Below are 24,615 nucleotides of genomic sequence, written 5' to 3'. Positions count from 1 at the left end.
CAACCCTTCTAATGCAGTTTATTCAAACATCTGACATTGCTTAAGGAATATGATGTTTCATTCCATTGGACCAACTGGTTATTAGTAAAAATTAAAAGTTATATAAAAGTTAAATAAATTAGGGTAAAAATATGATGTTTGTGCCTATAAAGTTTAGATAAAATATAATATATAATTTAAATTGAGATAATATTATAACAATACCAAAAATTATATTTATCCTAAAAATAAAAAATATTTTCAAGTTAAAAGCACCGTTTCAGTCGACCCAAGGCGAGGGATCGTCATTGGATTTTCTTGGCGGAATTTCTCCCATTTCCATATTTTCTTCCTTCGAACTATTTCCTCTGAATTGGCAGGGGATTCACATCTTTACAGGTAAAATTATTTTGATTCTTTTCAATAAATAATTAAAATACCTTTATACCCAATGCAATTAATATTATTGTTTTAGAACTGGGAGCAGCTCTTGAAAGTTGATATGGATTTTGATTTATTTTTTATGTTAATTTATAATTTTACGGGGCTCTGATGATGATTTGGTTTCTTGAATTACCTATCTCGCTGTTTTCGCAGAAATCGTTTTATTTTTTATTTTTCATGTAATATAATCTACTTTTGACGATGTTTTTTCATATAATTTCCCCCCATTTTATAGATTTCTCTACTTATAAATATGAAAAAGAAATATTAATTTGGGTTTCTGAAACATTTCTGGATTTGGTTAATTAATTTCTTGCACAAAATCATTTATTGATTTTGATTCAGAAGGTTTTTGAAATTGTAATTCCATTGTTATTGAAATCTTACTAGGATGCCTATTTCTAGTTAGGGTTATTGGGGCATGCAATTTATGGTTGTTTTATGCTTGTTTTTTAAGGAGAGAGATATAAAGGAGATTTTATCTATTTTTCTCGCAATGAGTCACGTTGAAGATTCTATGCGAAATCAAATAGCAGCTCTTTTGCGAGTTATAAATTTCACAAAAGCTTTCAAAGAAGACACCGTACCAAGCGTAATTGAAGAGGTAATAGACATGGCTTCCTTGTCTTCTTTTTTATTTTGTTTATACCCTTGATCGTTTTCTGAAGATTTGTGTTTATTTTTTGCTTTCAATTTTTCAGGGTCTCTTTTTGGGTTCTATCGCAGCTGCTAATAATGTGGATGCACTTAAACGTTTAAATATAACTCATATCTTAACTGTGGCTAGCTCCCTGCAGCCTGCGAATACTGATGACTTTGTGTACAAAGTTATACCAGGTGGGAATGTTCTCCCTTATCAGGTTGTATGACTGAACTAATATATCGTAAAACTGGAAATTTTCATGCTCCGAATTCCTTGGCATTGTAACTTCATTTGCCTGTTGTTATCTAAAAGGTGTGCATTTGTTCAGTGTGCTTGACGATACCCAAGTGAAAATAAAATTATCTTCTAATGCATACTTTAACTTTGCCAGAATTTTGTTTAAAAACGAGTGATGTAGGATAAGCAAGCAGAAGAGAAACTATAGAAACCGGGTGGGGAAATCGGAAATTGAATGAAAATAGTGAGTGAGGGGTTGGAGGAAATTTGGGGAGAACAAAAGAAATATTGAGAACATTAGAAAGGAATCAACAGAGGGAGAAAATATTCAACATCCAAGACCCCTATAAGTTACAAAATGCCAAATGTAAGCCCAAAATCCTCTTACTTGGAAAAGAAGTAAGATGATAGTTAATATATGATTATATGTAAAAGTAATATCCATTGATGAGTTTCCAACTAAGTCGAAGATTGTTCTCACTGGTCAAAAAAGGAAAACTAAGATTGTGACAAGTTATCCTTGAGTTACAATTGAATGTTAATCACCGCATATTTAGCTGTCTGCTCTCTGTGCTCCATCATCCTGATAGTTCCCTTTGTGTTTTATTAATTTCTACCAGATTTGTTCCTCTTGTTATATAATGATTTTTTATAGTTTTTTGTGTGCTTCGTCTGCCGCTTTATAATTTCTTCCTTCCATAGAACAAGTGTTGGTGCTTCAATCTGATGTGTATCCTGCATCTATGGTTTCTTATGCTTTTTTTTTTGTAACTATAACCCTACTGAGCATCCAAATGTGGCTTTCAGTAACAACTCTTATAATCTTTTCCCCCCATCTTTGAGACAGTCTTAGACAAAGAAGACACAGACATAAGTCAGTATTTTGATGAATGCTTCAATTTCATTGATGAAGCAAGAAGACAAGGCGGTGGTGTATTGGTTCACTGCTTTGTTGGAAAATCAAGAAGGTAATGTCACTACTGATCTTGTGTTCTTTCTGACTTGACTGGTTCCTACAGATATTTATGCGTTTTGTTGACTTGCATTCAATATCCACATTTCTGTATTGTGTTGCCAACTTGGCATACTTATATCCACTGTTTTTAAGGCATGCATTTTAGCACCAGAAAACTAAAAAATGCCTCAAACCCTTTTTGTGAGTCATATTCGACCAGGCACGTGCATGATGTGTCTAAGTGTGCTTTTTTGTGAGGCGTCAGCCCAGGTTTACATGCCTTCAGATCTCTGCTTTAAATCATTAATAAAGGATTTAATTGCACTTGAATGTAATCTCTATAAAGAAGCAATGTACTGATTAACCTTTTTAAGTATGGTTACTTTGCTCATGTTGTTGATGCTGTAGTGGCGAATTGAGAAGCACTGTAACAATTACATTTGGAAATAGAGTTAAACATCCAGGGGTTGGTATAATTTGCTCCAGTTAGCAGCCCTATTATCAAAAGTACATTTTGCATATAGCGCCTATTCACTTTACAAGGATCAACAATTTGTAACATAATTCTCTTCTCTGTTTTGCAACGCTTAAATAACACATTTTTTTGGTCCTTTGAATTGCTAGATGCATAACATGAAGATTTCTTTTCTCACATAAGTCATTTTGTGTACTGAAATTGTTGTCATGCAGTGTGACCGTTGTTCTTGCTTATTTAATGAAAAAGCATGGTATGAGCTTATCAGAGGCCTTGGAACATGTGAGGAGCAAACGACCCTTGGCAGCTCCTAATCCTGGTTTCATCCAGCAATTGAAAGAGTTCGAAAAATCTCTACAAGGTGCGTCTTAATATCATTTTTATAGATAAATACAGGCACATTTATATTAACCCCCTCACGCATTCCGACAAGGCCATGTATAGCATGCCTTAATGTAGATGGTTCGTACAACTATATAGTGGGGGTTAGGATCCATTTGCACCTATTGTAAAACTAAAAGTTTTACAGCTTTTTAGGATTGTTGGATAAGTGAAAACAGATTGCTGAGATTATCATGTTTCTTTTCATGTGAATGTCTTCTCATTTCTTATTGTTAATCTCAATCGTCTATTTTCAATCATCTAACGATCCTAAAAAAGTGTAAAACGTTTTGAACGAATCCTGCCTCATATATATATATACATATATGCTAATCACTATGACCTTTTAAATGGGATCTTTAAAGGCCGATAATGTAGCTAGTTGACTTAAGAAATCTCCATGCCATTACTTCTTGGAGCTGCAATGGCAATGTCTAGGGGTGCTTATCAATCTAGTCAATCGCGTTAAAAAAACCTTGTTGCTCGTTAAGATCATCAAAATTTTTACCTTATTTTCTTAACTATAGTTAAAATCTACTAATATTATATAGAGCTTAATATAATAAACATAAATTAATAAATTTAACTAAAAAATTATCAAAAGAGTGTATGAAGCAATTTCAAAGTCTAAACTCCAAAGTAACAATCTAAGAATATATTAAAATAATAAATAGGTTCTGATTTTGGGTGTAGTAAAATATTAATTGATAATTTAGTATTTTTTATTAGAAAATTAATAGATTAACAATTTATCATCTTTTTTATTATCTCATAGTAAATTAGTAATTTTTTGAATGAAATAGTTTTTAAAGATAACTTCTAAAAATTATATATAAAAAATTAATGAGCTACTTGCAAACTTATCGAGTCGAGTTGGATTTTTGTTTTACTCAACTCGTTAAGGTTTTGAGTCAAGCTCGAGTTCGAGTTGAGCCAATCTAATCGAGTTTTGACCAAGTCGAATTGGAGTTGCTGACGAATTACTCAACTCATTAAGCACCTCTAACATTGCTAATATCAGCAGTTGAAATGCCACCATGTTGTTTCCCCAGCACATGATTGTTTTTGCATAGACTGATCGATTTCCTCTGCACAGCCAACAAAGAACAAATGAAAGCTAACGAATGAAGAAAAGCTGCTTTCGCCTTGTAGAGAATCACTCAGTTGGGCAAAGGTATTGATATGATGAAACATACTATATAGATTGGATATGTCTGCTGCTCCCATTGGCATCAAGGAAGAGTCTCCTTTCCATCCCTTTTTTGTTTCTTTTTCTTTTCCAAGTTGGAAAGGGGTCTCGTTGGTGGTGCTTTGTTGGGAAACTCATTTGGGTTTGAATTTCCTTTACTATATAAAATTATGAAAATAAATTGCAGATGTGTCACTCAAAATGATTATATATATAAACATGGGTTTTGAAATTTAATAATTTTTGATAATTTTTTATCGGTTTTATTAAAAAAATAATAATAAAACAGGTAGTATCATTTTTTAACCATATATTAAAGTTGTTGCACGTGATCATTTCCCAAATGTCAGTGTCCTAAAAGCACGAGCACTGAGCTATCATAACACCTCATATGACTCGATGGACGAAAGATTGTCATATGGACGAAAGATTTTAAGTTGAGGATGAACTTATAATATTTTAAGAAAATATGATCTTATAAAATTTTAAAAAATAAAAATAGACAATCAATATAATATATAAAAGATAATCTAATATGTATAAATTAAATATAAATGATAAAAGATAATTTAATATATATAATAACTTGAAAATTTTGGAACCGATCCTAATCACCATTAAAAGAGAACACCACTTCTCAAATTCCTTTGAAAATCATAAAAATTTCAATATAATTAAAGATTTATCTATTGCCTACTTGCAAGTTTTGGGTGATAATATGTTACAATTATAAATAAAAAAAGACAATCAAATTTTAATAATTAAAATGTGAAATATTGAAATATAAAACTGATGTGAAGCGTGAACCACATATATATATATATATATATATATATATATATATATATTTAAAGACCTTATAATATTATTCGCCTAATAACAAAATTCTGTTTTTTGGGCCTCAAAAATTTTTATTAAATTAAATCAATTAATGAGAAAAATAATAAAACCATCTATTTTGTCTCCTTTTTTGCCAAAATTTTAAAATATTTTTATACTTTTTAGCCATTTAAAAATATATTTATTTATATTTTTAATTTTTAATTTTTAATTTTTAATTTTTATTATTTTAAAATATTAATAATTAAATAACATTATACTATTGTTTTTAAATTTTTTAGTTTTTTTTCTTTAAGCAAAATAGTTTTTGACGTGAATATTGACACAAAGATAGAACTAGCAAATTTGACTTGAACCCGATTATCAGAATTGATTTATTCGATCCAATATCCTATATTAACTCAAATATGATTATTAAATTTAATCCGAAACTCGAATAATATATGACCCGAATCATACCCGATCTAAAATTTAGCTGACCCAATATAGACTCATGTCCAATTTGACCCAAATTGAAAATAATCCGAACTAAAATTAACCTGAACAGAAACAACTCGAACTGAATTTAACACGAACGGAAAAACAACCCAAACTGAATTTAACCCAATCCAAAATTAATTCAAATAGAAAGCACGCTGAATCAAAAATCTATATACATTTGATTAGACTTATAATCAAATTAAGCCTATATAATAATATTAACAAACAAGAATTTAACAATATATCAATAATTATATATATATATATATATATATATACTGATTATGAGTATATATATATATATATATATATATACTTGATTAGATTCATAATCAATTCAATCCGAATTAATTTGATGCAAAAGTTGACCCAAATAAAAAATAAATCGATCCAGTATTAACCCAAACCGAAATCTAATCAATCCAATATTAACCCGGCCCAAAAATAACCGATTCAATCTTGATCCGAACCGAAAAACAATCGATCCGATAGTCTCCCGACCCAAAAATTAACTCACCCGAAAATTGACCCGACCCAACCCAATTTACCATACACCCGAACTAAATCCGCACAAGACCCGGTCCAACCATAATAAATTAAACAAAATATAATTTAGACCTGAAATCTCAAACCCAATCCAAATGACCCGTTTACCACCTCTGCACAAAGATAAAAGAGTTGATTCAGCTTAATAAGTTTATTATTTTTTCCATATGTTGGTTAAATTAGAGGGCTAAAAAGGCAAAAACAATTAGAACTAAAATAATCTTTTTTAAAATTGAAAGGCCAAAAATGTCACTAGGCCATATATTCAAATACCAAAATGAACTAAACTACCAAGTTCAAGACCCAAAGCTAAATTATCCCTCTCAACTCTTTGGATTTTCCAAACTCAGAATAATTGTCCATAATAATAATAGAAGAAGAAACGCATTGGCATGTGATGAATCAAATGATCATTGCATGAACTGATTAAGAACTGAATGCCACCTCCACTAAATACAAAATAAACCCGTCTCCTCTCTCCATCTTCACACCATAGATTCATAGCTTCTCTGCTGGTAACTGGTAAGCACTCCTCTCTCTTCGTTCCCATTTCAGGATTTCATAGCTTTTATGTTTCAATATCTTTGTTCTCATATAAAACAGTCATTGGGGACTTTTCTCGAACATATATTGTTGATTGTTTCTACTTTCTACAATTTTGTGTAAATACATAGTTTTATTATGTGTTGTTGTTCAAGAGGAAAAGGAATGGATCAGATCCATTATTCGCTCCAAAAAGACATTCAGGAGAGTTGCAGGGTAGATGTACATAGATATTTTCATGGAAACAATGCTCTATGCCAAATTGAAGAGGTACCCATTTAGATGATATTGCTTTGCATTATCATGATTTTGTTTGTTTTTTCTGGGTTAATTTCATACCTAAGTTTTTTAGGGACTTTTCCTGGGTTCCTTGGGTGATGCAAGCAACAAGAGTGCACTCAAAAGTTCCAACGTTACACATATCTTAACCGTGGCTAACCTATCCGTTCCTTCGTATCCGAACGAGTTCGTTTATAAGATTATCGAAGGTATTACGGATTCGTGTTTTCAAGCATTTAGATTCATGGCATTAAAAATATGAAGAGTTGCAGAATTCACTGCAATGGACGTTCTTAACTTACCAAATTCTTGGTACTTTTTGATGAAATTTTGAGGCAGTCACGGACAGGGAAGATACAAATCTAATGCGGTACTTCGACGAGTGTTTCGGTTTCATCGACGAAGCTAGAAGACTAGGTAGTGGTGTGCTGGTTCACTGCTTTATGGGAATATCTAGAAGGTGTGTTGTTCCCCTTATCATATGACCCTATTCTTATACAATTGTGTCTTTAGTAACAATGATCCTAAATCGGAATTTGCTGGGAGTACGTATAGTTCGATGTGGTATTCGGTAATCGTTGTTCTATTATGCTATCGGCTCTTCGATTTTGCAGTTCTTAAATTATATATTAGTTTTGCTGCTATTTGTACTTGTATCTTGTAGCTTAAGAATGCGTAATCACGTTTCATTACTAAGTAGATCATGTTCAGTGCTTTTGTTTCTCAATGTGTGCAGTGCGACGGTGGTGATTGCTTTTCTAATGAAAAAGAATGGCATGAGGTTTTCTCAAGCTTTGGAACACGTAAAGCGTAGACGGCCTCAAGTGTCTCCGAATCCAGGTTGCGTTTTACAGCTGCAACACTTTGAAAGTACCCTTCGAGGTCGATCCTTTTTTGGCCACTTTCATCGACACTCGAAGTGTATGATTTGCAGTTTTTGACTCGGTTGTTGATTCTCGGTGAATATCACTATAACTTGGGTTGAACTTCCGTCTGTGTGACTGTTTCTTGTAATGCAGGTAAGGAGGATGAAAAAACTCGGCTCGATCGGTCCACTTGTCAGTCCATTTTCTCGTTTTTCAACCAAAAGCAATGAGAAGGGGAAGGCAATGAATGAAGTAGTATATTGTGCGAGTAAAATGTAATCAAAATGTTCTTGCAAAATGAACATGATCCCAAGTGTATCATTGACTCTTGATAAGATTATTGACAAATTCAAAAGATTTGTCGAAGTTAAATCTAACAATCATGATATTAGATCTGAAAAAGATATTTTCCTTCAAACCTCTCAACTCAGATTTTATCGACTAATCGTCCGACCACCGACTAATTTTTTATCCAAATTAGAAATAATAACCTATTACAATTGTCACAAACCCCTTATTATATCAACATGTAATCTATATGGATTGGTAGATCATAACAAACCATTTACGTTTATAATAAATCATAGTAAAATTAGGGATGACATTGAAGTAAAATCATGGATGAAATTAAGATAAACTATAATTTAATTCCATAATCCTAATATCTTAGATGCTACTACACTAATTTTTTATCTAATTTTTTATTAAGATGATGTAGTTACAAAATAATATATGTTCTAAATACTCTTAACCATTTGACAATGAACGTTCAATCACCCATGAACGCTTAATCACTCGTGTTGCCGTCGCTAGTGAAAATTTTAAAAATCATTAAAATTAAATATAATATTATATTTTGCTAACAAGAAGTGTCGTATAGTTAACTATAGTAAAAAAAGTTGCACACTATGGATGCATCAAATGTAAATAGTTCTAATGTAAATGTTAATAAGTTCAATTTTGCTTATAGTATAATAAAGCCAACTTATTACCGTAATAATGAAGATTTTATCTTACAAAAATGGCATAAACAACGACCTGCCAATAGCCAAAACATTATGAATTTGTACTTAAAAGGACAGCATAAAAGGGAGATTACAGTGCTGATTTCATAAAGGCAAAACTAGAATGAATAAAATGAGTAGTACCTAAGGTTCACCCATGCCAAACGACGGACAAATATGCACCTAAATTCCACTTCCATTCAACAGCTCAGATTGGGATTCAAATATACCTTTCGAACTCCATCTGAGTAAAGAGTTCAATGAAACGAGCAAAGTGAACGTTGCAGCTGCCGATTTCGAGCTCGTTTAGTGCTTGTTTTCTTGCTTGCACTACTTTATAACAAACAAACATGGACGTGAACCTAATGCGTCTTTGTTTATTGATTCGACTATTCAATCAGAGCTGGAATCATAAAAATCGCTCGGGTATGGGGTCATAACCTCAGGTTCGAGCAACTGCACCACCCGGTGCATGCTGGGTCTATCCTCTGGGGTTGAACAAACACACTGGACGGCGACTGAGAGCAAGGCATCAAGGATTTCTACCTGCATCCCCACACAATTTGGATCTACAATCTCTCGTTGCCTATTCTCCGTGATCAAGAAATTTAACTGCATAAAACGAACAAACCAGTCAAAATGAACAACCCCACACATATGTATTCTGAATTGAGGAAACCATCTACATATCTTTTTGAGTTTTGGGAAGGAGATTTCGATCCCAATTCTTTGAGTTGAAGGATAAATGCGTCTACTAGTGAACTAAATGTTCGAAAGCGTGTCTTTTGTATTTATTTATTGAAAGTGGAAATTGGTAAAAAGAGCAGGCATCAATTTTCAGCTTACTTCAGCATCAAAATGGTTTTTTACTGCAGCTGATAGATAATACTAGAGACATTAACATGTGGACCGAAGTTCTAACAAACAAGCCAAATTAGGTATTTATAATCATTCCCATCCCGAAAGATGAGAAGCTTTTTCCTCATTATACAAGAATACGTGTCAAATGTTGACAACAGATCTTGGTCTTGCAAATTTGTTGCATGTAAAATACATAGAAAGAAGAGTGGATTTTCACCCTTTGCTTCTATTTTCTCATCTCCTTTTTGTTCGTTTATTTTTCTTCCCAATCAAACTCGAACAACTGCCACAGGTCCACAGCCTGGACACACAGCAGCTATTACATCTTTGCATCCTTGTTCATAGGTTAATATTCCCATCCTTAGATCTATTGCTACAACCCTATTTTATGCGCTACAGCACACTTAACAAGGTTTCGATTCAGTTGACGAAGATAAGACGAGAAACTTTTCCTAATAAAGGAAGGGAAATGTTATAAAGTGTCTGTTGACAACGGTGAAAATAGTGCATTATGAAAAAAGACATTTCCTAAAATAGAACCCATTAAAAATAAGGCAAAATGCAAATGATTATGGTTTAGAAAATGCATGAGATATATCATGTTAAAATTCCATATGCCAACAATCAAATCTTCACCAACAACTACTCTTCATACACATAGGCTGTTCTGTTTTTTTTTCCAGAGATATATACCGCTATACTTCGAGACAAATCTTCTAACATCATACAGCATACCCTATACCTTTCTATTTACAGATGTCTTAACATTCTTCAGAAAAGAAAATGAATAACGAAAAAATGAACAGGAAACAGATATGCTTTTCTCTTTTCATTCCTCGGCTCCCCTAAAATTTATTTTTCCTTCTAAACAGCTTTATATACACAGCAAAATCTGAAGAGAAAAAGTGAGACTTACCCAGCCAACGATGTTGTGGCCCTTTTCAATGAATGATGCATCAGTAGGTCTCTTTCCACTTAAGACTTCAAGCAACAAGACTCCAAAACTATAGACATCCGTCTTTTCGGTTGCTCTCCCACTTACCATGTACTCTGTTGAAGGAAGCATAAACAGAGTATTTTGTTATTTATCTTTTGCAAAGCTTAAACAAGACCTAAATCACAGACTCAGGATAAATTGAATCTAGAAATAAAACAATACTACTAATGCTACTACTACTAATATTTTACTTATAAACAAACAAAAAACCACTTTTAAACGGGCTTTCAAAGACTTGTTAAACCTGCTTTAAAAGATTTATAAACGAGCTTGCTTTTGAACATAAATGAACTATACACACCTTGTTCAAGTTCAATTAGTTCAGTAAACAAACCTCAAAAGCTTATAAAATGTTCTAGCCTTTACAGACCCATTTAGCGGCTATATGTGATTTTCAAATTAAGTCAATATCATCAGAAAGAACCTCAAAATATGTTTGCGCTAAAGCTAAATTTATCTCCCTAATAATTCAAGCTTAAAGGTAGCCTCCACAATTGTAGACGGTAAGCCAATATTGCAACTGCATACCTGGAGCCAAATAACCAAAAGTTCCCGCAACAATGGTTGTAATATGAGACTTTTCATCCTCCAACAGTTTGGCAAGTCCAAAATCTGATACTCGAGCCTCCAAATTGCTATCAAGTAAAATGTTGCTGGACTTTATGTCACGGTGTATGATCCTAGGAGAACAATCATGGTGTAAATAGGCCATTCCTTTTGCTGCTCCCATAATAATGTTCAAGCGTGTTTCCCAGTCCAACTGCTCAGATCGTTCTGTTAAACGGATCACAAAACAACATCATCTCCGCAAATAAAGAAATTGATCCATGCAACAAATAAATAGGACTTCCAACCAATGGGCGAAAACAAAGAAAGAGAAATGTTTTAAGTTCAAGATTAGTCACTAAATCCATGAAAAATAAGTCTCACTTTTTTTAATCTTGTGGTTTAGATCAACAAAGGAAAATGTGCAGTTCATGTTTATGTCAGGAAATGTACTGCTTTTGTGTAAAAATGGTTAAGGGAGCCTCACCATGAAGAGCTTCATCGAGGCTACCACCAGCAAGGAAATCATAGATTAACAGCTTTGATGTGGGTGAATTACAGTATCCTCGCAAGTTTACAAGGTATCGATGTTTTATGCTTCCAAGAATTTCAAGCTCTCTTTCAAAAAAACGATCAAATCCCCCATTTAACTTCACAATTCGTTTCAAAGCGAACACATTTCCATCATCCATTGCAAGCTTGTACACTGTCCCAAACCCCCCAGTACCTATAATGTATTCCTCGTTCAAAGTTTCTAATTTCTTAATGATGTCTTTAGAAGAGTAAGGCAAGTCTCCATGAAACATAACAATCGATGCACCTGAAGCAACAATGCTATGTCAATAAAGATGTTCAAATGTTAGAATAAAAATGAAAACTAAAAACAGCTAAATTTTCTAAAATTGAAGATCAATTTGAAAGAACACCTCCGCTGATGTCCATGGCCAGAGTCCTTCCCTCATTTTTACCAAACTTCTTATATAGGAAGCAACCCCAGAAACACATAAGTGCCACTAAAAGTAGTGCACCTATAGTTGCTGATGCACTAATGAGAAGTTTTCCAGAGTATTTCCTTTTACCGCCTTGAGTTTGAGCTGCAAAAAAAAAAAAAAAAAGATTGAAAAACTAATCAAAATGACCTCCAAATTAAAACAATAGATTCAGGAATAAAGGTAAGAAACTTGTGAGGAATTCGGATTTGATGGACAAAATTCTTCATCTCCATATTTTTAACACTGAAAAGAGCACCAAACAATTGACTTCAGTGTTCCCAACATATACAGCGTACCAGAACCAGATCTGGAATTTGTTGTAGCTCCTCCGTTATCATCTTTGCATACTACATTGATTTGCTTTCCACATAAACCGCGATTCCCAACAAAACTGCCAAAAAGATGTTAAACTGTTTAGCCTAATAATATTACAGCAATCTTCTTGACTTTCCAGAAAATGAAGATTCTAAATTTGCAGAATAAAGGTATCACGTATAACACTTCCTGGAACTCTCCTGAATGACAGTTTTGCCAACATAGCATATAAATAATACACAAATTATTGAACACAGTAGCAAAATAACTTATACTTACGAACTTGCAGTATAGCTGCTGAAAACATCTTGCGATGGTATAGGGCCAACCAGAAAATTGTTGGACACATTGCTTTAGGAATCAATATGATCAACAAAGATCAGTTCATATTCAATAAATCTTAAAGTAAACTCAGTAAATACCCATTTTTAGAAGCTAACAAATTTGAAGCAAGCGAACTAACAATGCAATGAGCTTATCTAGGGTCCCAATTGAAGGAGGGATAGATCCACTAAGGGAGTTGCTTGAGATATCCCTGCAGTTTTGAAAAACACAGTAAGTACTGAAACTCTGCCCTGTACCACTCTAGCCCACATTTATTAGCAAAAAAAAAAAACAACTTACAGATACTGAAGTGCAGATAGGTTCTCCAATTCACTCGGTATTAATCCGCTTAAGTAATTACCCTGCAAGTATCTATAGAAGAGAACATATCACAGTGCAATAAAATACCAAGGCAGACAATTTCAAAACAAAATTTTCAATACTAAATCTAAAAAACCTTGAAAGCCATAACTGGTACTACATATTTACAACAAATTAGTTGAACACCAAAATGCCATTCTTTCATAAAATAAATACAAAGCTTTGAATATCAACTACAGTTGGGTAGTATTTAGGCAACACTAATCAAAAGCAACGGGAAAGGTTATTTCTGAGTCTTTTCCTTTTCCTCGTCCTATGAAGAACGACTAGATTTGAAAACTCCAAGGTGGATATAATATCAGGAAAAGGACCAACATAGGAGGTTGCTCCCCTAGCCAATCCGAGCCTCCTAAAACATATCACTTGGCCTGGTGATTGGCCAAGTCATACTACTCACCCAATGAAGTGTAAAGGACCAAGGTTCACTTCCCCCCTTGGCCTTCGCACAAATACAGTAAAATGATTGCTTGAAGATTAAAAATATCCTATGCATAGAGATATAAGAAAAATAGGACCAAACGAAGATCCATACAGAATTCTTAATCAAATAAAAGAAAAGGGTATTTGAGAGTCAAAGTACTGTTTTGCTTGCATCAACACCACAATCAGACGATGAATCACAAAGGGAATAAAAAATTCTATATTTCTTAAAACCGTAACCTTAATTCAATCATTTGTAAGAAAAATCTATAGAACAGACAAGATTTTTCAAGCACAAAGAAGCATAAGATCATGGAATCACATGTTGGCAACAATACTTACATTCCTTGCAGTTCTGTGCAATTACCAAGCTCTGAAGGAATTGTTCCATAAAAGTTATTGTTAAAAAGCATTCTGATTCACATAAAAATTATAGAAAATATCAGTTAAAAGAAATAATCTTTGAATAGATTTCACGGATAATGCATCAATGAGGATGCAAAATAGGGAAGTCCACAATACATACAAATATCTCAAGTGCTCCAGCTTCCCAAGGTCAGGTGATAAAGGACCGCTCAGTTTATGATTGGTAAGGCTCCTGAAGATAAAATATAAGGCAAACAGAAAACATTAAGCCGCACTGCCATTTAGACAAAGTCGTTAAAACGGAAGACAGATTTGGACATGATCTTCAAAACTCACAAAGTTGTCACTCTCTTGGTTTTACTATCACATTTCACCCCTTTCCATTTGCATGGATCAGGATCCTCTGGTCTCCAATGAGAAAATACACCATCCGAACTAAAAATTGCTATCTGAAAGCTTAGAAGTGCCTCACCTGCATATCAAGAAAAGAACATTCACATTTTATAAGCAGAAAGGCTCCTACTAACCCGGCTAGCTAGATATTCAAAAACCAGAAAAATGCTATTATTATCAGGCTCTAATTTAAATGCATTAACAAAAAAGGAAAGAAAAGAATCATAAAGATTAAAAGCAAACATGATCACCATAATTCTAAAAGGTGGAAACTTTCAATTTCCTATGTGAGACAAATTAACCAATATATTCCAACCAAATGTGATACATAAGGAAATCATTACGGATCCTTTTTAAAATGGGGAGAGGATAAGAAAATAAAAGGCTATAATTATCCAATATTACATATATATCACCTACCGTCAGGACTGATAGCTCTGCTTCTGTTTGTTAGGAAAACAAAGAATAGTATGTGAAGCAGCCATGGCCATTGACATTTCATCAAACATATGCCCATAATGGCACTGAACGAGCATAATATAGATGCTAAAAATCATCTGAGACACCAAACTCAAGAAACTGTCTTTGTTGTAACATGTGGTTATCTGATATATATTGCCATTTGGCAGCCGCAAAAGGAAGACAAAATATGCCTGTCAAGAAATAGAGAAGGAAGATAAGAATTAGAAACAATACAAAATCTGAAATTGAAATAATGATGTGTAGATTGATCTTCTTGAACGCAATTCAAATGGCTAACAAGACTCTTCTCGGTTGTGCATAAATACATAACTTGAAACTAACAAAAATCCCCCTCTAAAAGGGGAAAAACAATTATTATTATCTGTTTAAGAACAGAGAAACTCAAAGCACCCTCTCATAAAGCAAAGGAAAACATAGCGCACCAAAGCCTTACACATTAATACACATAAAATAATTCCTAAATCATGAATTCAGAAGTAAAAAAAATTTAATTCATGTAGAAACCCATTGCAGGTTTTGATATCTATGATGGATAGGCTAGTCTAAAAGATATGCTTACACTAGTGTTAAGTGTCCTATATTGTGTGGCATGAATCTTCACAATTGAAGTAGTCAGCACAATAAAGTAATTTTATTCAAAAAATACAACTCAGAAACAAGCAGCAGATACTTGGAAGAACAAGCAGAATTAGACTTTAGAGCGATTTTAAAGATAATTGAACCCATTTCATAAACAAAATTTTGATCACCAGAGGTTTTTGTTGCATTGCTTCTTTTCATCTAAAAATAATAGGAGCTAGAAGTTTCGTCCACAAGATATATTTTCAAATCTCCATCTAAAAATGTCGATCCTAATTGAAACACAACAGAAGCGGTTAATCTAAGAATCATCTTCTCCAACCTATGCCACACAGCTAAATTCAAATTCTCTGAAGTTGAAATTAAACTAACAGACTCAGAAATTTGATAAAGCTGAAAAAAATATAAAAGGAAAAGAAAACAATAACACCGATAAAGTGACAGAGATTCCGCCACAAAAACCGAGCGGGAAAGAGAGAAAAGGAAACGCCTAAAACAAAGCTGGTCGAAATCAATGTAGATAACAAAGAAATTGAGATTCCGAGAATCCGCACCTCAACTTAAGCTAAATCATACATTTCAAAGCATGCTGAAAGAAATCAAGCTAAAACGAAGTAAAGATTCAGCAAACAGTAATCAATCTGGATCTTTAGGCATAAAACAAAGGTAAAAATAGAGGAATTGAAGAGAAACCTCTGAGATTGATTCGATCTGCAGCCGGCAATGAGCTGTAAAGAAGAAAACAAACAAAACAAAAAAAATGGAGAAATAGAAATGATTCAGTGCAACTTTGTTTGTTGTATGGAGAGAGTAATGAGTGCCAGATTTTTTTTTTTTTAAGTGTGATTAAATATGTGTGATTGTGGAGAGCTCTTTTGTTTTTTAAGCTGTGGGGTAAAAAAGTGTTCGAGCGAGCGATAAAGAATTAGATGATTGGGAGCAACAAGGGAAGTTTGAGGCAGCCAATGAGATCGAGGGGGGATTTAACAAGTGCGAGTGTGACCTTCCGTACGTGTCAACCGACGCTTCCTCCTTTCTAGAACTGACTGAGTGAACCAAGATGACTGATGGAGTAGACTCACTTTCCCGTAGTCAAATCGTATTAAAAAGTTGAGTGTTGTGCAAATTTTTTTCTCTTATTTGGTATTTTTAGGTTTAATTATTTGGGTAAAATACACAAATGATTCCTCGATTATAGTATATTATTTTTTAAATCTTCGACTATTAAAAGTTATAAAATGGTCATTCGATTATTTATTATGTTCCAAACTCATCATTTTCCGTTAAAAAATTGGCGGTTATCTAATCTGGATGTTAACATAATGACTGAGATATTATAATTGTTTGAAATTCTTGGATCATATTTTATTTTATCACAATCAACATATTAACGTTTAACTCAAAATACTATCAAATTTTATAAAAAAAAGATGATTTTGGAACATAATGAATAGTTATGTGATCATTTTGTAACTTTTATTAGTTGAGAGACTCAACAAAGCAACACTCTTAAGTTTGTTGGGATTTTTTATGAAGCTCAATTGAACAACATACTAATTTTCCAAGAGGGGTGAATTGATTTTTTGAGATAAGGAAGTAAGTAGTATAAAGATGAGACAATTTGTACAATGATTTATAGTGGTTCGACTTCTCAACTAAGTCTACATCCAATACCTAAAGTATTCATTTAGGATTTTCTAACAAATTCACTAATTTATTCTTTCTTTTTGTAGGATAAAGAGATAACATTTTCAACTCCCTAACTTTTCAAAGGCTAAGCTAGAACCAATCCCATTTACAAAGGTTAAAAGAAGTAAACAAAAAAACCTTTTAAAGGAAGGTGTTTACAAAAATTTAGCTCACAAAAGCAAAACCTAAGGATATACAATTAAGCTCAAAACACATATATTTACAAGATAAAGAAAATGAAGATTGGAAAACTTTTCTCTTGTGTATGAATGCTTGGATAGGTGTTGGTAACCTTCTTCAAGTGTCCTCAACTTGTTTTTATAAGTTGGAATAAGTTTGTGGCTTTTGGGATATTTTGGAGTCGTTGGGGATTAATTTTCTGCAAAATAAAACTGCCCAAGACAGTGAGTATCGATACTCCTTTAATAAGTATCGGTACTCCTTTAATGAGTATCGATACTCCTTTAATGAGTATCGGTACTACCTTCATAATATTTAAATAAACTAGTCGTTAAAGATTGTTGGGCTTGACCAGTATTGATACTATGCTCATGGTATCGATACTATGTTCATGGTATCGATACTATGCTCATGGTATCGATACTACTGTGTAAAGTAGTATCGATACCCCTTGGGTATTGGTATCTATTTTTTATTATGAAATTTTAGCCATTTGGAAAACATCTGGTAGTATAGATACTACTTAGAGAGTATCGATACTTCTCTTACCTTTAGTATCGGTACCACATGAACAATATCAGTATTGTTCATATAGTATCGATACTGTAAGAACAATATCGGTATTATCACTACAGCAAAATGGGGGTTTAGCAGCATATTTAGCAGCGTTTTATGAGAAAACGCCAGAAAATAATGTACTTTAGTGGCATTTTTATACAAACGCCGTTAAAGGTCGTACTTTAGTGGCGTTTTAAGCACAAACGCCGCTCATTACACGTATTTTAGTGGCATTTTATGCACAAACGCCGCTAATTACACGCACTATAGTGGCGTTTTTATATAAACGCTGATAAATACTGTACTTAATGGGCGTTTTTATACAAACGCCGCTAAAGGTCGTACTTTAGTGGCGTTTTAAGCAAAAACGCCGCTAATTACATGTTCTTTAGTGGCGTTTTATACACAAACGCCGCTAATTACACATACTCTAGTTGCATTTTTATATAAACGCTGAGAAATACTATACTTTAGTGGTGTTTTTATACAAACGCCGCTAATGGTCGTACTTTAGTGGCGTTGCAAGCACAAACGCCACTAATTACACGTACTTTTATGGCATTTTATGCACAAACGCCGCTAATTACATGTACTTTAGTGGCATTTTTAAAAAACGCCGCTAAAGGTCGTCTTGATCCATTCAAAACGATGTGTTTTGGGAACTTTTGTTCTTACCTTCTGCTTTACCCAAAACGCAACACGCAAGCCTCGACCATCAGCATAGCATCTCGTTCATTCAGCTCTCATTTCACCCAAATCTCCAAACCCTAGCCCCGCACAACCACCATAGCCCAAAATCCACCATCAGCGTAGCATCTCGCTGCCGTCGTACTCTTCTGTTAGTCAAGCGCCGTCGTACCGAATGTTATTAGGGTGTGTTGGAATCTAAAATTCAAGATATTTTATGGTTTTTATACTATTTTGCAATTTCTTCATTGTCGTGCTTTATTAAATTGTTTGAGAATTTGGAACCGTATGAGCCCTTTCCGAGGTAATTACTGAAAACTGCTATTTTAACAACTCATGAAATAGTTAAACTGTTCCTTGTATTCTTACTTATGTCACCAAACATAGCATTAGTGTTTACAATTATGGTAATGGTTTAATTTTTTAGAATATTGAACTAAATGATGCAGGAATGAAAGCAGACATTTTCCTGTTATGGTGTTTTAGTTTGAACAGTTTTGATTGCTTATATATAGGAGCATATAGGAATTTTATCCATTATGGTTTTGCTCATTTTGACCCATTCTTATGGGTTTCACGTATTTCATCCATATATTTAGTCTTATGTTATCTAGTTCTTGAAAAACCTGGTAAAGTTAATTATTTTGGTATCTTGAGGACCACACTGTATAGCTCCATGAAATGTAATGTCCTGTTCTGATTTGTCTTCCCAAAAGATATATCTTTGATTAATAAGTAGGCTTTCAAATGCTTTAATATTTTCTAAGGATGGTTTCTGAACAAATGTTTTTATTGTAATTCTCATCACTTTCTCAATGCTGTTAAAGTCCTATTTCTATTCTCAATTAATCGTGAAGTAGGGATAGCCATATAGAGATAATTTTCTTGCTTTGAAACATGTTGCAATGTCATTTTAACAAAGGCCAGCCAAATGTTGAATTCTGGTACGAGTTTGCCCTCTTTTTACTTGTGCCTCATGCTATTCCTTTTCGTGATAAAAAATATGCAATTTTTATGTTGTTTTCTGTTAGGCATCACTAGAATGTTTCATTGATAAAGAAATGCAGCTTTTAGACCAAAAGGAGCTGTTCTATCACTCTATTCCGTTTTCTATTAAGTTAAGCTAAACGTGGTGAATTTTTAGGTTTTTCTGCAAGTGTTATATAATTCCATCTTTGATATCTGATTATGAATTATTGCTAGCCTTTAAGACATTGATCGTTTGTTTATCGAATATATCCGTAGTAAAAATTCCAAGTTCCTCTTACTCTTGTTAATGTCTCAGCTTCATCTTTTACATTATTGTTATTCTATAATGTGGTTTTTAGTGGTAAAAATTTCTGCAGTTAACATTAGTTATAAAGGAGTTAACACTGGTACTTTCAAAATATAAAGGAGTTAACACTAGTTATAAATATAAAGGACTTCCATTTGAAATTTAGTTAATATTTCATTATTAATAGCAAGATAAAATTTATTGACAGAGAAATTTTGTTTACTCACTACAGCAAAACTGACATGTAGCGGCGTTTTTAGCGGTGCTCCATCTAATCCATGACATGCACATACCTTATTACTTTATATAATATAATAGGTTTAGTTTAATTCATTTTTATAATCTTTTAACCATCGGTAATATCTTATAATCTTTCCTAATGTCATTATTACCAAAAGCATCGTCAATATCTGCGATTTCTGATTTTTGCTTTCTGTTTCAATTTGGTTTTTGGTCGTTCAATCTATTTTTTTCTTCAATCTGGTTTACAGAGCTTCCTTTCTTTTTTGGGTATATTTTTATTGTTACAGTACAAATCCCAGTTATTTTCTGCATATGTTCTGTGTGTTGCAGAATGTTTTTTTTCTTAGTTTATGACCTATGGCTTCCTGGAACTCGGCTTTTCTTTGATGGTTTAAGAATTTCAGAAGTGTTTTTCAGGTTAGTGTGATTTATAATTATTTTACATATAGCTGACAATGTTCATTCAAATTGTTTCCCCCCATTTTTCACAGTTATTATGTTCTTAGTGTTATGTTTCTATGATATGTTTGTTTTCCTTGTATTTCCACTATTCCTATATAATTGGTTTATGCCTTTAGTTTTGCAGAAAAGTAATCATAATGAATCATTATGATTTGTGAGTGATTATGTTGTGTTTTCTAGTTTTTATTATTGGCATCTATACCTTGGAATTTGAGGATCATACTGTTTGGACTGTGTTCTTCTTATTGTTTGTGAGAGTATTTCATCATGTTAGAAGTGTTATACCTTCTGAAACTAAAGAATGATGGTTTTCTAATTCATACAGGTTTCAGTACCTATCACGATGAGTTTCACCACACTCAGTTTTTGGAATGAAATCAGAATTTAGTTATAACATCTTACAATAACTTCATCATAATTACTTCAAATAAGATGTGCTTTTTGTGGAACATTTCTTGAATCCTGACCAAACTTTCACCGTCTTTTGAAAAGGATATCAGTCGTTAGATTCTGATAATTTGATGGAGCATTATATGGGTTTTGAGCACTCAGTTTTGTTTATAGAAATTGATAGTGCCTTTTAATTTGTCAATACAAAAGTTAAAATCACCTCGTGAACCCATTATGGATGTACTGCATGTCTCATGACTGAGACCTGAGTTGTAACATGTAATTATTTTCCAAATTCATGAATGTGTGATATTTTATTTAATTATGTTCCTCGATCTTCGAATGGCTTGCACTTTTATGAAATCTGGATATTTTTTTGACCATTTATCTTATCTAGAAGATTTTACTGCATGTAATCACTCAAGGGAAAAAAGGCAACATATGATAAACCGTGAGTCTGAACTCTTTCTTGTTTAATGATTTGAGGGAAATACATTTATTGCTTGGTGCCAGCCATTTTGTGAAGTCATTTTTATAACGTACTAAATTGGTTCATCTAAAATTACTCACATTTCTGTTGTTGTATTAGTTTGATTAAGTAGGTTTCATACTGTTCTTTTCTCTCTCCCTCCTGTCAATTGGCCCTTTTTTATGGATTCTCAGTATGCACCTAGGTTTTTGGTTCTCTAATTTCTTAGCACTCTGACTGCAATCTTTGACTAACTGTTCTCTGTAGGCAGCACTGTGCTCCATACGGATCATAAAGAAAGTTTCGGACCTGACTAAAAACTTTATGTATCTGCTTCACTACTTAAAGAAAAACATCATGGAGTCCTAGTCATTGGAGTTCAACTTTGTACAGATCTTTGCAAAGTCAGTTCTGAAGCCCTTGAATATTTTAGAGAGGTAATTGGTTATGGCTTTTTTAACATTTTTTTCAGTTCAATGTAACTCTCTACCTAACAAGAGTTGTGACTATGAAAAGAGGCTATAATGAGTAGAATTTCTTTTGAATATTGATTTCCTCGCTTCCTGATAATATTATATTATTATTTTCTATACATGTGAAAAGATAATAGCTTCTTTTATCATCAATGCAGAATTGTATTGAAGGTTTGGTCAAAACTCTGAGGGATATCGCAAACAGTCCCTATTCACCTGAGTATGACATACAATGTTTGAATCTTTATTTGGCACCTGTATGTATGATGATCAACCATTTATACTCGCAACTTGATGTGAAATGTAACTTAAGCATGTATGTTCGAGTTTCGTAGACTTGTTTCACGTTGTTTCATAAAATGGAAGGTCAATTTGAACATATTGATAGAAGGAAATTATTTCTCTTTGCAATATTTTATTAATAATCCCCCTTTATTTTGTATTTTGCATTCTTTATATTTCAGCCTGCAAAGTGGTCTTTCAATTCACATACAGTTTTAAAGAACAATTAGCAGGCACCAAGGTACGCTGCACTCACTTTTCCTGTCAAACAGAATTATTATTCCTTGAAAACAGGATATTTTATTTGCATCTCTCCATCTTGTTCGTTTTCCGCAATGTTAAGACTTGGAGTCTAAGTGAGATCATTAGTCTATTTATGTTTCTTAACATCAATTTTGTTTTTTATACTATCAATATTACTTGTTACTTTAAGTGATTAGTTAAAGTAGCCTTAACTAAGGATATATAACCTCTGAGTTACTTTATTTCCTTTGTTTACTTCATTTGAAATGCGCGTTTTTCCAAAATAAAGTCGTAATCGTTTTTTAAAATAATATTTAATTGTTTTACAAAAAAAATGGTTATGACAGCTTGGCGACTCCGCTGGGGACCTCTAGAGAGTCAGGCTGTCGGTCGCTTATATATGGTCGTTATGGTGGAAATTATAAGTTCGAATCTTTAGTAAAACTATGATCTACGTATTGAATTTTTATTGATTTTTATATACTAACATTTTAATTGTTTTCATTTTTTCAGATTTTTTAGTTCTCGTTGAGTGTTTTTTTTCCTGTTTTTTGAGTCAAAGGTTTGTTTGTTTCTCCTCACACACATCACTCTCATTAGCATAACATGAGCTCTAGACATGAGTTTTGATCCAAATTAGTTAGGGTAATTGCTTTACTCTCGTAAGAATTTATTCTTCGTATGAGTTTTAGCAAATAACCCATGGGATACATACCTTATACCTTCGTAGGAATTTATTCCTCGTATGGGTATAAGGCAGTGAATCCCCTCGAATTGAACTCGGTCCGTTTGAAACCTGTAATGGGTGAGGATTGAGGGTTTGGTAGCCCAAGGGGGCACTGACATCAAGGACAATTCGAGTTCCTTTGTTTCCTGTTAGAGCTGAAACCATGCATATAGTGAACCATAGAACGGTCACACTAGGTAGAGTCATACTGAACCTCTGTCCGTCAATAGGTACCCAAAAATAGGCGCACACAATGGAGAAACCCTCTAACCTTTTTATTTTATTTTATTTATTTTTGAGTGTGTAGAATAGATTTATTCTTTTAAAGCATGTGAAATAGAATTTAGGTGCAGTTAGAATTTAATTAATTTAGGAGGGTAGAGAGCATGTTTGGGTAGGACCTTTTTTGTGAGGAATATTATTCGGGTAGATAATACATAAATGGAATAGATTTATTTCCCGTTTTACTTATCTTTTTATGTTAAATTTATACAATTATTTTGACTAACTGTTTTGTTTTGTTTTGTTTATTTGTTTCATACTGCATAGACATATCATTAGAAAAGGCGATTGATCTGTGAGTATCGATAAAGTGGAAAGACTTTCACGATGGAAAGGAGTTTTCTAAACAAAGAAGTGAGTCCAGCAGATGTAAGGAACTGGTCCGAAGCCAAGCAGAAAGAGCAGGGAGATAGTCTATCAGGGGACTACGTGTCGGATCTGTCTGATTATACACCAGCTTCTTTAAAACAGAATGAACTTCAGGGATTGAAAACAATTTGGGAAAGCTGGAATCTTATTGAGAGGCAAGCTTTTCAACAGACTTATGGGGATATATTTCATCTGATATACGTGAAGGTAGACCCGGTTTCTACGAAGCATAATACAGTTTTGGAATCCGGCCTATAGTTGTTTCACATTCAACCGAGAGGACATGACTCCAACCCTCGAGGAATACCAATTTCTGTTGAATTTGACAAGCGTTAAAGTGGACAAAGTTTACTCCCGGTCGATAAAAGGGCCTTCCTTTAAGTCAAAGCTTGCAAAGATCTCGGGCACAAGCGACAAATGGGTGAATGATCGTTTGCAACGCAAGGGAGAAAGTGAGGGAGTGCCGTGGTCTCACTTACAAAAGATAGCTGAAGCACATGTAGATGAAAACGTGCGTAGAGATGTATTTGCTTTGGGTATATATGGTTTGGTAATCTTTCCAAAATGTTTGGGGCTGATCGAGCTAGCAGTAGTCGATTTGGTTGAGAAGTTAGGAAGAGAGGTGAATCCAGTCCATGCAATTCTTGCTGAAACTTTCCGATCTTTGAATATGTAGAAGGTTGGGGGGAGGTCGTTTTATGGGTTGTGCTCAATTGCTTACTGTATGGATCAGAAGCCATTTCTGGAAGGAAGAAAAGTTAACTATA

The 24,615-nt window shown here is 33.4% G+C and overlaps 3 protein-coding genes across 5 annotated transcripts; 2 read left to right on the top strand and 1 right to left on the bottom strand.

Moving 5' to 3' along the window:
• The first annotated feature begins 288 nt into the window (after window positions 1-288).
• Window positions 289-4,370, top strand: LOC120175240 (dual specificity protein phosphatase 1-like). The gene is made up of 6 exons (XM_039181911.1): window positions 289-378; window positions 881-1,027; window positions 1,125-1,260; window positions 2,151-2,271; window positions 2,949-3,094; window positions 4,211-4,370. Exons 2-6 carry the CDS (start codon window positions 920-922, stop codon window positions 4,240-4,242), a joined length of 543 nt encoding a protein of 180 aa, XP_039037842.1. The 5' UTR covers window positions 289-378; window positions 881-919; the 3' UTR covers window positions 4,243-4,370.
• A 2,226-nt stretch (window positions 4,371-6,596) lies between these two features.
• LOC120175239 (dual specificity protein phosphatase 1B-like) lies at window positions 6,597-8,161 on the top strand. Of its 3 annotated transcripts, none has more exons than XM_039181910.1 (6): window positions 6,597-6,691; window positions 6,868-6,982; window positions 7,065-7,200; window positions 7,331-7,451; window positions 7,728-7,912; window positions 8,011-8,161. In XM_039181910.1, the coding sequence occupies exons 2-6, from the start codon at window positions 6,878-6,880 to the stop codon at window positions 8,085-8,087; spliced, it is 624 nt and encodes a 207-aa protein (XP_039037841.1). In that variant the 5' UTR covers window positions 6,597-6,691; window positions 6,868-6,877; the 3' UTR covers window positions 8,088-8,161. The 3 variants fall into 3 exon arrangements, with proteins under 3 accessions (XP_039037841.1, XP_039037840.1, XP_039037839.1); XM_039181909.1 differs by having other exon boundaries at window positions 6,638-6,684; window positions 8,011-8,160; XM_039181908.1 differs by lacking the exon at window positions 6,597-6,691 and having other exon boundaries at window positions 6,834-6,982; window positions 8,011-8,160.
• Window positions 8,162-8,806: 645 nt separating this feature from the next.
• Window positions 8,807-16,361, bottom strand: LOC120175238 (LRR receptor-like serine/threonine-protein kinase FEI 1). The gene is made up of 14 exons (XM_039181907.1): window positions 16,212-16,361; window positions 14,877-15,109; window positions 14,400-14,535; window positions 14,224-14,295; window positions 14,040-14,111; window positions 13,197-13,268; window positions 13,036-13,107; window positions 12,852-12,923; window positions 12,554-12,648; window positions 12,192-12,359; window positions 11,753-12,085; window positions 11,248-11,493; window positions 10,639-10,772; window positions 8,807-9,473 (listed from the first exon to the last, which is right to left on the bottom strand). Exons 2-14 carry the CDS (start codon window positions 14,971-14,973, stop codon window positions 9,255-9,257), a joined length of 1,788 nt encoding a protein of 595 aa, XP_039037838.1. The 5' UTR covers window positions 14,974-15,109; window positions 16,212-16,361; the 3' UTR covers window positions 8,807-9,254.
• Between the last annotated feature and the right edge of the window lie 8,254 nt (window positions 16,362-24,615).

Source organism: Hibiscus syriacus, unplaced genomic scaffold (assembly GCF_006381635.1).
Source record: "Hibiscus syriacus cultivar Baekdansim isolate YM2019G1 unplaced genomic scaffold, ASM638163v2 tig00112159_pilon, whole genome shotgun sequence".
Classification (NCBI taxonomy): domain Eukaryota; kingdom Viridiplantae; phylum Streptophyta; class Magnoliopsida; order Malvales; family Malvaceae; genus Hibiscus; species Hibiscus syriacus.
This window is presented reverse-complemented; position numbering and strand designations above follow the sequence as displayed.